At 35.7% G+C, this 13,845-nt stretch overlaps 1 protein-coding gene across 5 annotated transcripts in view; it reads left to right on the top strand.

The window, feature by feature from the left end:
* FRYL (FRY like transcription coactivator) overlaps nt 1-13,845 on the top strand; it is a 162,932-nt gene that overhangs the window by 142,425 nt on the left and 6,662 nt on the right. For all 5 annotated transcript variants that reach the window (XM_051617266.1, XM_051617268.1, XM_051617269.1 and 2 more), the window contains 5 exons: nt 730-983; nt 3,889-4,096; nt 6,056-6,205; nt 7,471-7,569; nt 12,092-12,160. In XM_051617266.1, the coding sequence (XP_051473226.1) occupies nt 730-983; nt 3,889-4,096; nt 6,056-6,205; nt 7,471-7,569; nt 12,092-12,160 (780 nt within the window). The remainder of the gene's footprint in view (nt 1-729; nt 984-3,888; nt 4,097-6,055; nt 6,206-7,470; nt 7,570-12,091; nt 12,161-13,845) is intronic.

Consider the following 13,845-nt stretch of genomic DNA (forward strand, 5'->3'; position numbering starts at 1 on the left):
AAATCTGAATTCTTCTGTTCAGTATAGCAATGCTAATGAGTATAATAAGGCTAATGGAGGAAGAGGAAAGGGAGAAAGGGTCATTCTTCTATTAGCTACCTGAGTTTAATTATTGTTTCTTTATACTTGCCAATGATTGAGGCCCACATTTAGAAATTCAGGGTTAAGCCCTTAAAGCTATCTATATTAACAGTAGTGGCAAAATAATAAAAATAGTGGAACATCGCTTTCCCATTCTTCACCTGTTACACTGTTGATAAGTTATGTTTTAGAAACTTGTTAAATCCGTGAGTGGAATGGAGATGAAATGTTCTGTACTGATTCCAGCAAGCGTGAGACAGTCATTCTGGTCCTTACCTAGAAAAGTAAAATATGAAAGTCCTGATTGTGCTTCTTGTGATCTAAATATGCTTGAGGCTATTTGCAAATATCTTTCTGGAGTGTTCTCTTCACAGATTTAATTGAGTGTATTTGAGAAATTGTATTTGCTATAGATAATAATTCATATTTTAGGATATTAATGCTAACCAGAAGTTATATATGGTACCAGTAGACTACCCACATTTGCCAAACTAACATTATGTGAACAATCTGAAAAGATGAAGTATTGATACATAAATGGATTTTTGTAAACAATTTTTATAACTTCGTTACTTTATCATCATAAAAACTGGTAAGAATACATTAACCCCTGACAATAAAAGTAATAACAGTATGTTTGATTCACAGGAAGGCAGTTCAGCAGTAAGGGATGAACAGGTTAGCACTGCTAGTGAAGACACTGGGTCGTATCTGCTACAAGAACAGCAAGACTCTCTGGTCTGTCATGAATCTCTTGAGTTGGAAGAGCCCCCAGAACTGGCTGAGGCAGCAGCTCTTGAGAGCTATTCTGAATCTATCTGTGAAGAGGATGTTACTCTTGCTTTGAAAGAGCTAGATGAGAGGTGTGAAGAAGAAGAAGCTGACTTTTCTGGTTTGTCTAGGTAAGATTAATACAGGTTCTGTGTAACAGAAATTAAATGTTATCAGTGCATGAATCAAACAAAGCAGTCTTTCTTACAGCATGTGGTTTTTCCATAGATCCCATAAATCTAAATGATTGCAAAATAATTTAGAAACATTTAAAATTATGTTTTGCATATCTGAAATCACGGTTGATTGGTTTTACTGTTACAGCAAATAGACTTATTGCTTTGCTCAGCAATTGTTTCTGGTACAAGGAAAACAGCTGTGTAAGAAAAGATGAGAACTCATGAATAAGAGAACTCTATCACATTTCATCACCATTTATAGGACAGAAACGTCAAAAGAGGTCAGGAGATGTTTTGGAGTGTTTTCTTGGCAGCCACCAGCTTCACGCAAGTGTAACATGGAAGAGCCCTTTAACTGCTCTGAATTATGGCAGAACCTCTTGGCACCTGAAGACAGGAAAAAAAAGTAAATTAAAAAAAAAATCAAAGTTCTTGTAGGAGTCAGGCCAGTTTGTCTTTGGATTTGCCCACGTTTTTTGTTTTCAGTGTTAAGGTTTTAAGCATTTAAGTCGGGTTTTTTACGTCTTGGTCTCTTGTATATTTCTAAGACATCTTAAAATACAGAATCCTCATGAGTCCAACTATCAACACACAAAAAAAATAACCAAACAACCACACACACTCCACCAAAAAACACCTACAAAAAAAAAGAGCATGCCCTGAAGTGGCACATCTACACGTTTCTTGAATACCTCCAAGAATGGTGACTCAACCATCTCCCTGAGCAGCCTGTTCCAGTGCCTGACTACTCTTTCAGTATAGAAATTCTTAATCTAAGCCTCCCCTGCCACACCTTCAGGCCATTTCCTCTGGTCCTGTCATTATTCACTTGGGAGAAGAGGCCAGCTCCCACCTCCCTACAACCTCCTTTCAGGTAGCTGTAGAGGGCAGTGAGGTCTCCCCTCAGCCTCCTCTTCTCCAGACTAAACATCCCCAGTTCCCTCAGCCACTCCTCATATGACTTTTTCTGTAGACCCTTCACCAGCTTGCCAGCTCTCCTCTGGACCTGCTCCAGCACTTCAATGTCCTTCTCATAGTGAGAGGCCCAGAACTGCACACAATACTTGAGGTGTGGACTCCCCAGTGCCAACTGCAGGGGCATGATCTTCCTTTCTCCTGCTGGCCACGCTGTTCCTGCTACAGGCCAGGAAGCTGTTGGCCTTCTTGGCTACCTGGACACACTGCTGGCTCATGTTCATCCTTCTGTCAACCAGCATCCCCAGGTCCTGTTCCTCTTGGCAGCTCTCCAGCAGCTCTTCCCCAAGCCTGTAACATTGCCTGGGGTAAAATAACATTTTTCTAATTTTTTATTATGGAGAGCCAAAACAACCTAGCTGGTTGAGTTATATTTGAAGTGAAACCCTAAGTGCCTTGAAGGTAACAGTCTAAGGAGTGAAAATCAAACAACCCTCCTCCCCCCCAAATCAAAACAAAACCAAAAACACAACAGAAAAACCCCAAACAGATGAAAAACGCAAACAAAAAACCCACAACCCACAAACAAAAAAGCCCAAAACAAACAAAAAAAATACCAGATTATTCATAGACTTGTTCATACTTAAAATTTGTTCAGAAGTTTGGATTGAATAATACATAGACTTTGTGTATATTCTATCAGTGAGATCGTTTAAGGAGCCTTTTGCAGAAAAGGACACAACAAAAGCTTTAAAAGTCCAAGTAATTTGAGAAGGTTCTGCTGGGACAGGGACAGAGAAATTGAATCTTGTAATCCCATTTGCAAGATACTGCAATATGCCTTGCAACAATTAAAGACTGATACCAGTTAATAGCAGTTTATTTCCTAATGTGCAACTGAAAAATCTCTTTAGGCTTTAGTTTATTTACATGAAGCAAACAAAAAATCCCGTAGCTCTAATTTGAAGACCAAGAGAGGTGATTCTTTATAGGGTTGACACACTAGATAGAATATTATCTGAAAATCTTTTCTGAAGCTTTGCTTGCAGATACTGTTCAAAAGGATTGCATCTTAACTTTTGAGCTTTGTGCTATTAGAATAAATATACCTAAAAACAGCACCCACACTTGTTTAGGACATGTTTAAGTCTTGTTTAAGACACACTTGGTGCCGCTGTGAAGGAGGTGGTTGTTACAAAGAAAAATGGTATGTGTTTAAAAAATCAATTTAATAAACTATCCCTACTTGGAGTCCTCCCACACATATTTTTGCTGCCTAAGTACAATTACACATGAAGAACTATCAAAACGTGTCATTCCTTTTAATATAGAAAATTTTAACAATGAAGTTAATGATTGTAAGTAGTAGCACTGATTAATTTAGAATTTGATATTTTTATTGGAGGCTTGGTGCCTAATGGAAAGTATGACTGCAGAATGCTCTTTGAACAAAGGCCTGTTAAATTGATTGTCCATAAAAATGAAAATGTTCCGATTTATCTCCACTCACTTAGGATCTTACTTAAGAGAGTTATAAAATTGTATTACACTGCTAAATGAGCTCTTGTGTTTCTTTTAAGGAAAGCTATTAGGGGCAAGAAAAAAACCAACAATTTCTGACTGGTGTGTATAGATATAGATATATATAAAAAAATGCTGTATATAGCTATATATAACCTACAGATAGCCCTTTGTAGATATGTGTAGAAATAACATGTTTTAATATACTCTCAGATACCTCCAAAGTTTAAGTCATTTTTTATATTGCAGTAGCAAAAGTTTTTAGGTTTTTTACTTTTCTTGATTTGTGGTTACCTTAGTTGAATAATGATTTATTTTACAAAACACTATTCTAAATTCCAAATTCTTATATTTTTCTCCTACCAAAATGAAGGGGTTTTTTTCCTGAAAGGAGTTCATTTCTGTTGTTTGTTATTCATAGCCAAGATGAAGAAGAACCGGATGGTTTTGCAGAAGTACAAACGTCCCCACCTCCTTCACCATTTCTCTCTGCCATACTGGCAGCTTTTCAGCCAGTAGCGTACGACGATGAAGAGCAAGCCTGGCGCTGCCATGTCAATCAAATGCTGTCAGATACAGATGGATCTTGTGCTGTTTATACATTTCATGTCTTCTCTAGATTGTTTCAGGTCAGTGAATTGCCAGTGTGTGGTTGTTTGTCTGAAATCCTTTCCTCCTGCTTTCAAAACTATTCTTCCCCTCTGTAACTGCAAAAGCCGTAAGATTGTGGTAACGAGAAGCCTTAGGAAGCAAACAAAAAGCAGACAAAAATAACACATTGCTACAAGAATGTATATGGCCATACACTATTTTTCCATGGGCTATCTGCTGTATTCATTGTCCAGGAGTGATTCTACTCAGGGGGTGGAAAAAAACAGCTCAGAAAAAGCAGTTCAGTGTTTCTTGTAAGCTCTTAGTTCAGGTTGTGTCCCTTTTATTATCTGAATGTCACCCACGTTATGTGCTGATTACAGAATTAATTATTTTCTCCTGGGTTTTCTGTGGGATTCATTATTATGGGATCACAGCATGACAGACAGTTATGAATTTATCTTGAATCTGTCTTATGAGAAAAGTTTGGGTTTTTTTCTGTGGAGAAGTAATCAGGAGATCTCCTCAGCTGGAAGTTTCAAATGTCTCTCTTTTATAGGTCTTTAGCATCAAACACCAAATGCCTGTGGTTTAATTTTTTTGCCTACCTCCTTATATGTAGGGATGGTTTTTTTACATTTTCAAAGTGGTACCACTTGGACATACAGTATTCTTTGCAATGTCTTATGGGATGGGAGAAGCACATTTATTCCACTTTATTTACAGGCAACGTGCCAAGTGAGCAGAGAGCAGTTACTACAAACTAAGACCTTATGACTCCAACACTTTCTTACATCTCCAACATTAATTTTGCCTGCTGTTTTTTATATATACACATTTCTCAATGAAGGCCTCACTTTGTTTTACCACACTAGCATGCTTTTTATTCCAAATGTATGGGCAGGTTTAGGGTTTGTAGCATCAGGTAACTTAGATGTGGAGAAATCATGCTCTGCCTTACCCTGGAATAACTTAGTTGCCTATCTATAGCCGTTCCTGATTTTTGGTTGAACTAAGCATTTTGCTACAGTACTGTGAAATTCCTGTCCCTGGTTTTAGATGTTTGTCTTTTTCCTTCATCTAATATCGGGGTTTTGGTTTCTCCGTATTATACCAAAGCTTAGTGACAGTTGCTTTGCACACATTCATTCATTTCCTGAAAGTTATAAAACAGGACTTCATATTCTTTGGTGATCCTTAAAGAGGGAGCTAGAAAGAAAGGTGAAACTTTCTGTGGCTTGACAGGACAAAGTCATCTGGAAAGGTGGATACTCTGGGAAGAGGGGAAATAGTGATCCAGGGCCTTGCGCCTGGGCAAACAAGCATTACTGGGTACAGAGGACGGTTACATTATTAAATGCAGCCCTGGAGGCCGTGTTTGATTGGACCTTTCCCTTTTGCCTTCTGACTCCTACACTGTGTTTAACTTTGCAGCTGTAAATACCATATTTGTGCAGCTTTATTCTACATGTAGCTTCCTGGGATTTAATTAATAATATATAGCAAAGCACAGTGTTGTGTTAGGCCAAGCCAACAGTCTACAAAATTTAAAATGTTATACATAGGACTGATTTTTGAAGAAGGTAGAAACCCTGCAGGTGGCAGTTTTTGACACAGATTGTACTACACAGGTCATATTCTGACTCATAAAACTCAATGTACAACTTTCTGCAACACAAGCACTTGAAAATGAATTTAACTACTATCTGTACTGTATAAACACAAATATTCATCCAGCTATACTGATGCTAAAGGTCTAGATGTGAAAGAAGTAATTGTCTTTATAGATACAGGCTGGTTTTATTGATTGCATATTTTGGAACTAGTTTTACATAAATATTCAGAGCAAATTATGTATTAGTTTGTAATTTAATGACAAAAATATATACTGTCACGATGGAAATTTGCCCTGAAATTCTTGATCTAAAAAGCCAGAGGAGGAGGAGGGGGTAGTAAAATACAATGCAAAATAAATGTTTTTCTGATTTGATTTCCAGACCATTCAAAGGAAGTTTGTGTCTATAACAAATGATTCAGTCAGCTTTCTTGGTGAAAGTCTGCAGCGCATTGGAACAAAATTTAAGAGTTCTCTGGAAGTGATGATGTTATGTTCAGAATGTCCAACAGTCTTTGTGGATGCAGAAACGGTAAAAATCTCGAACTTACACACTGAAATACCTCTCTGTTTAAGCATTTTTATCTAACATACAAAATTATGTTCTATCAACTAGAAAACAGCAATGGGAAGATTTTTTAAAGGTTTTAATAAAATGTGTTAGACTTTTGCCTTTTAAAAGGTTGCTCTCTAACATCTCTAATTGAAACATCTGAAAAATTTTGGGATGAAAAAAAAAGATGCTTTTTATAACTGAAATCAGAAAGGAATTAAAGTGCTAGGTGGCCACTATGTACCATAAACATTTGAAAACAAAAGTGTGAAGTGCATTTGCTCCAAAAATAACCTTGAGGTTTAACAAGGAACAGTGAGGGAACTTAACTGATAGTGCTTATCAGTTCAATTCCCTTGCTATTCTTTACCTTCCCTCCTTTTTCATATTTATTCTATATTCTTTGCACAGAGAAGAAAAAGGCAGAGTCTTTGCCTAGATGCCACTTTGCCATTTTATAATTTTATTGTCTATGATTCATATATATATATATTTGATGATGCATGAGAAAAACATTCTAGCTAGGAACATATAATAAAGACTTCAAATTGTGTGTTTTTACACAAGTTAAGATCTTGGGTTACAGTAAGTATTTACATGAGAAGTCAGCTCAGTGTTCAGCAGCAGCCAAAAAAAACCTATGCTAGAATAATTAAAAGAAACAGAAAAACAGAAAACATTATTGAGCTAGTATATATATCCCCAGTATATCTAGATCCTGAATTTTGGGAGCAGTTCTGGTCCCCTGCTCTCAAGAGACAGTTGAACTGGAAAAGGTTCTGAGCAAGATCACAAGGAGTATGAAGTATGTGGAATGGCTTTCAAATAAGATAGGAGTATATAGGCTAGGATTTTTCAGCCCTTTAGGAGAGAAATCTGTCCATAGATGTCTTGATTATTATGGAAAAGTGATAGTGATATTTATACTAGCAGTATGTATATAAAACATTATTCTTCTTTTCAAAAGATCTAAAAATCCCTTTGAAATCTTCTTTCAGATATTAACTAGGTATTGCCCTTCTTATTTTGGAATAAAAACTTGTTCACAGATTTAACTGATAAAACTACATTTGTTAGTTTACTAACTCCAAGATGTCACAAATTATCTGTCCCCAACTAATTTGAATTTGATTGTTTATTCAAATGCGAATTTGCTATTTCATATTGCACAATTTAGATATTAGAGTACATGGATTATAGTTAGATATTATGTGACTACAGAAGTGGTTGCTTTTATCTTTCAGCTAATGTCATGTGGTCTGCTAGAAACATTGAAGTTCAGTGTTCTAGAGCTCCAAGAACACTTGGATACCTATAATGTCAAAAGAGAGGCAGCAGAACAGGTGAGCCACTTATATTTCAAAAGGAAATATATTAGAACCTACATATCAATAAAATGTTGTCTTTATCTCTCAACACAGGTATCTAGAAGTAAACTGTGGGAAAACATTCTGAAATAAAATCTGGTCTCCTTTTCTTACTACTATACTATGTGTATTATCTGAACCAGAGGTTTTTCTTCTGTGCTATTCCTTTTTGTTGCTTGTCTTTCTTAAATTGACTTTGAATATCTAACATTGCACAAATGCACTAGCATTGAGAAAAGGATATTCCTAATTTTAAAATCCTCTTTAAAAAGATTCAGATATTTTTAACATGAGTATCAATAAATCTTGGTACTTTTTTTTGTTAATATTGTGGCTTACTTTGTTTAGACTAGAAGGGTGAAACTCACCTCCAGATTAAGATATTTACGAATAACTATCTATATATGAATTACGTAGCGTAACACCCATGGTATTCAAGGATCAAGTCTGTGCAATAAAAGAAATCAAGCAAGCAATGCATTTTATCCTGGTATAGATACTGACTTGTTCAGCTGTATAGGTCTTTATACTTCTTTTTGTTGACTGGATTTCCACTGCCTGTAATGGGAGCTTAAACAGCTGTCTCTTACACATGGACACATAAATTTAGGTCTCTCATCCTGCAACTGGATCCCATTGAGGTTGATATTTATGTCAGTTATTTAGAATAATATGGTTTAGTTTTCAAGGTCCATGTTAGTGGTTATATCCTTTTTTCAAAGAAGTACAAAGTTTAAAAGTTGTCAATTCCTGTAGTAAGGGTCTCTGCTTTTGTTTTTGTGAACCTTTGTGTGAAGGAAGATACTAACTTCAGGATGAAACAGGTAAGATTTCTATTTCAAGAGCCAAAAGAAAACATGGATCTACAATTGGTTTTGCAGGTACAGGAGAGAATATATGGGGCTTTTGTTGAAAGAGAGAAAATGATTCCTAGGAAAATTAGACATATATTTGAAGGAACTTTTTCTCAAGAGCCTATGAGGCCATGACAATGACTGTACAGGCAAGTTTGAGTGGTGCAGAACAGAACCAGAGTTCAAGCCATGACATGTAGGCACAGCTGTATTTTGCAACACAAGTGGCTCCATGTTTCTTGATCATGCCAAGTTTATTAGGTAATTATGGCCTCTGCCTTGCAAAGATTGCTGTCAGCTCATCTGTTGAACAGATGTCCACTTTTTTGTGGAGAGGATCTCAAAAGAAATGCAGTTTCCTCAAAATCAATGCTAAACTGTGCCACATGGCACCACACATGTAGATAAACTGTTTCTAGGATCCAAGCCAGCATTTGTGCAAAAGAGTTGCTGCATTCGTTGCCCTGCTCTGTGGTAATAACAATTTGTAAACTGACTCATGAAGTCTAATATAATGAGCTACATTTTGCCATTTAGGCTTAATCAGAAACAAAGCACTCATCTAATGACTAAGATTACCTACTCAATGTAATATTTAATGTTTGACAATCTCCAATGTGTAGTGTTGTCATCACTGCTATGGGAAAATAATGTATTTTATTCCTCATTGTGGAAAGCAGCACAGAGGCACAGAGAGGCTGATTGATTTGCCCTACAGTCAGACAGGAAGATGTGATGCAGGGTAGAGAGGAACTCGTGTGTATGTGTGTACATGGAATTCTCTGTATATAAGATTCTTATTTAGCCTTCAGTTTATCACAGCAGTAACTAATTGTATTCTTCAGTTGATTTGCCTAAGTATGAGGAGTTAAAATTGTGTCCCTTTCATGAAACCATTTAATGTATTTTTAGCTAATATTATTAGCACATGTCATATTGATGTAGATCCATGATTGAATATTCAGAGCTTTTTTGCATTTGATTTTACTTGGTAAAACAGTATGAATGTCAACTTGATGGCCTCTGTCTAAGAGTATTGTTTTTCTGTAGTGCAGCTGTCAAAAGGATGTCCAGTAACATGTTTCTTTAGTCAGCCTGTCTTCTGCCACAGCATTTGTGAGTGACTGGAGCAGGAAAAAGGTTCAGAGGATTAAAGGAATCATTCTGAAATAACTGAGCATTTTCCTAGGGTTTGGTTTTTGTTTTGTTTTTTTTTTATTTGATAATTTATGGAATAGAAGCAGTACAGAAGAGGAAGAAATTTACAGTTTTGATCAATAATTTCTGATCAATGTTTTATCAGTAATTTCTTGATAGCATGTCATTTAGCTCATTTAGTGTGTTATTTTAGCATGCTTATTTAGACAAAGTGACTAATATCAGATAATTTATTTTCCTAAAACATTTGTAAAAGCATTTATTCAGTTGCTGGTCCTCAGTTTTTGGGGGGTTGTGTATTATATAATATGTAGACTAAGAATGTTCCAAAGGTAGTATTCAGCCATGTTTTACTGGTTTTCTTACTCTGACCTATAAAACAGAGTAAAGGGAATGATTAAAAATTACTTCCTCAAGTGAAATCTGAATTTCTGTTATTGCAGGCAATTGTGCTATGTATCCTATTCCATCTGAAAGCATTAAGGGAAAACATAATAAGCTTATTACAGATCCTTGCTTTTTTCACGGAAATAGGCAGAAAAATTATGAAGCTAAGCTGTTTGGGCTATTGTACAATAAAATAAATATAAATTAACAGATATGTAAATTAATATAATTTGTATGTTAACCTGATGTCCTCTAGAATCAGCCATGGAAAATTCTGTATGTTGACTTACTTAATGAAAAACTGTTATTTGATGTTTATCCTGATAGATGATGTGTGTTGTACTGTGATGAATCATGTGATTCATGGCATTCACATCAATCAAATTTACAAAGAGGCCTGGGCTGTATTTGCTTGAAACCCTTACCTATGCACTGAGATAAGACAGAGAAAGGTACCTATATTATAGGGGTTGGTTTTGGATGTCTGTTTCGAGGTTAATCTGGCAGACCAGCCTGTGCTGATCTGACCAACACCATCCACAGGCCTCCCTATATTAACGCTTTCAGTAGTGCTTTTTACCCTGTATCTTTGTAGGAGGTACATGGGGAAAACATAAAGTAATGTAAAGCAAACATATGAAGAAGATTATTCCATCACACAGTCTGCTGCTGTTCCCAAAGAGGTCTTTCTACCATTGTGAATATATATTCAGTAAAAAATGTTAGCAAATTATTTTTGTCACCTTATTGGAGCTACTGTTCCATTTCCTTGAAATGGCTTTGAATTCAAATATTAGAGACAAAGATATGTAATCAGATACATGGAATATAAAATATAAGGTTGTATGTATATTGTAAGATCGTAGGCACACCCTTTATTCAGACTGGTTTCAAGATCTAAAAAAGATCTAAGGGCGGTGTGTGAAAATAAATACTAGCTTCCCAGTTGCTGATGCTGTTTGTTCCAGTGCAAACCTGTTCTGATGGATGCTGTCAGATAAAAAGAAAAATGAGATTTGCTGTGTACATTGGTATCCATGTCACTAATTGAAACTGACACCACAATGTTTAAAGAATTCCATTTCTCCTCTTGATAAGCACACAAGGCCTAGTTAATTCACTAAGTAACCTTTATTAAATTGAGCAGATGGGAAATAACATTTTTCTTTTTCTTGCATCAGACAAAGGTTAGAAAAAGGTCACTAAGATTTCCTGTGAGACTCAAGATACCAAGCACACAGTATGCTAAATTATTCTTCCTTGGATGTATAGAGCCTCTTCTTCATTTCAGAAGATAATCTGCACTTTATCTCAACATGACGCATTCCCATTTCAGTAATACTCAAATTACCTCATGCTGGCAGCCCTTGCACTGTACAGAAAAATGTGCTGGACACTGTGTCGATCAGATGATCGGATAGCATTGTACAATAGGAGCATATTTGATTTTGCAAATGCTTTATATTAACACTTTTAAATTTGCATGGTTGGTTAAAGGTAGAAGAGATTACCCAGTAAAATAAATAAACTTGTTGTCTGCTATAGGAATTGGGGTTAAATACAGCCCTGTCTTTATGAAAGAGTGGAATCTGCATGTTTGCATTGTTCAGTGTGAGAATACTTATCTCCCTGGCTTGTATGAACTGGAGGGGATGCTAAACTCCCACTGAAGGATCTTGGTGTTTTGTTTTTTTTTTCCATCCAGTAAACCTGCACTTGAGAGCTCTATTTCCTTCTGTTTCTAAAGCAGTCCCAAGAAGTATGACAGGCTTACTCCTGCTCTCTAATTTAATTAGTGCTATATTTTAAATGCTGAGAAATCATGTTGGTGTACACCCTGTGCAGCAAGGAAAGAGAAAACATGATCACAGATTAGTAGTTACTCTAAAGTGTACTGTCCCCATCTGGGGTAATGAAGACTACAGGAAATTTACAACAGAAGTACACAAGAACAACTATTGGTTGGTAAACAATTGGTTTCATATCACAGTTTCTTACATAATCTGAATGTGCAGGACTTGATTAAAAGCCGTTTTTGCACAGTCTTCAGTTTGCTCTGTTTGAGAAGATGTTTAATCTTCTTTATATTTATTTTGCAGTGGCTAAAAGACTGCAAAAGAACATTTGGTACTGATGATGGTATTCATGGCACTAACACAGATGCCCAGGTAGGTGTATGACAGTCATGAGTCTCTCTATATGAGATTAAAAAATGTTTTTATATCAATTGCACAAAAATTCCAATATTTGCAGAGAGATTAAAAAGGTATTAAAAGCTTTTCATTTCATTTATCATGCTATCTTTTGGAAACTCAGATTCTTACAAAGAAGTGACCTAATAAAAAGGGCTCTTTTTCATAAAAGTTGGAAACCTGTCTTGGGTTCTAGACTTAATAACATTGAATAGATAAGCAGACTAGATACCATCTGTGTACCAGCAAGTCTGCTTTTCTGCAGCTGTTTCTAGAAGAAAAAACATTAGCATTCTGCTTATATGCTCAGATAAACTGTCTAGCCAAAAACCTCTACTGAATTTAATACAATTGGTACTATAAACATATATATATATATATATGTATGACCTTTCTGGAGCCATTATTTGGGTGAAAAGGAACAGGGAGTAAAGCAGCAGTATGGCAAAAATCTCATAAAGCACTTCTGTCAAAATACCATCTAACAGAAATAGGTGAAGTAACCTATTAATATTAGTTCAATATTTTGTACATATCTGCATGGCAGTCCTCTGTGTTTAATATTACTAATTGCTCTAGTAAGTGATAGCTTTTCCCCAAGTACACTAGGGCTTTTTTTTTTTGTTAAACAATAGCTGCATCATATTGACACTGCAGATAAAAAAAGCAAATCCAAAAATTACTATTTTAACAAGGAATACAAGGAATCCGCCATCTAGAGTACTGTCATAAGAACAGTGAACAATGTAAGAAAGTAGAATTGCAGGTAGCAGATGAACTTTGCTTTTCACAATGATATTCTGACAAAAATTCCAAATCCAAGCTGAAAAAGGAGAGATTTTATTCCTTTTATTAAATTGAACATTCATTGATGCACTTGGTCATGTTTCTGCTGCTGGAAATGTGTTCAGCAACAGAAATACCTGCTGTGGGCATGGACTGTTTCTTCTTTTATATAATACAGATTTCATTTGCTCTATTTATGTATATGTTTGGGTTTTATCTAGCTCAATCACAAAATGCACTGGAATTTTTAGTATAGTGAAACACGTGATAAAATACTGTTGATTTTTAATACTGCATCAAAGTTGCACATTTTTAAAAAATATGTGGTTAAGCGTAGTTAGTATAGCAAAATAATTTGCTACCATTTGCAAGGATTTTTGTTTTGCCTATGAATACAACATTTAGTGTTCCCAACATCATATACTGACTGGTACATGTTTAGAAATAGGTAACAGCATTTACTATTACCATACAGTAAATGTTCTATATATTAATAATAGTAATATCGATTGAAATTCATAAATGCTTTTTTTCTTTTTTTTTTTTTTAGAATATTGTTTACATACACCAAGAAACTGTTCTAACATTTAACTGTTAGAACATAACAGTTACCGCTCCCACTGTATAGCTTGGGGAACTTAAGAAATGGAGGGAAAGCCACATGCCACATTTAGTTTGTATGCAGAGAATGCAGGATTCTGAATAAGGCAGTTTTAGTTTTGTCTGTTCTTCCCCATCTCTGCAGAGTGTGAAGATAGCCTCTGGGAAGGACTTACGTGTCCATTCAGATGGATTATTTGTGGGGACCTGTTTTGTGGTTTTCAATCCTAGCCTGCAAGGCATGATGGGAATTTTTTCTTTGTGTGCTCCTTCCA

Source organism: Apus apus, chromosome 4 (genome assembly GCF_020740795.1).
Source record: "Apus apus isolate bApuApu2 chromosome 4, bApuApu2.pri.cur, whole genome shotgun sequence".
NCBI classification, from domain to species: domain Eukaryota; kingdom Metazoa; phylum Chordata; class Aves; order Apodiformes; family Apodidae; genus Apus; species Apus apus.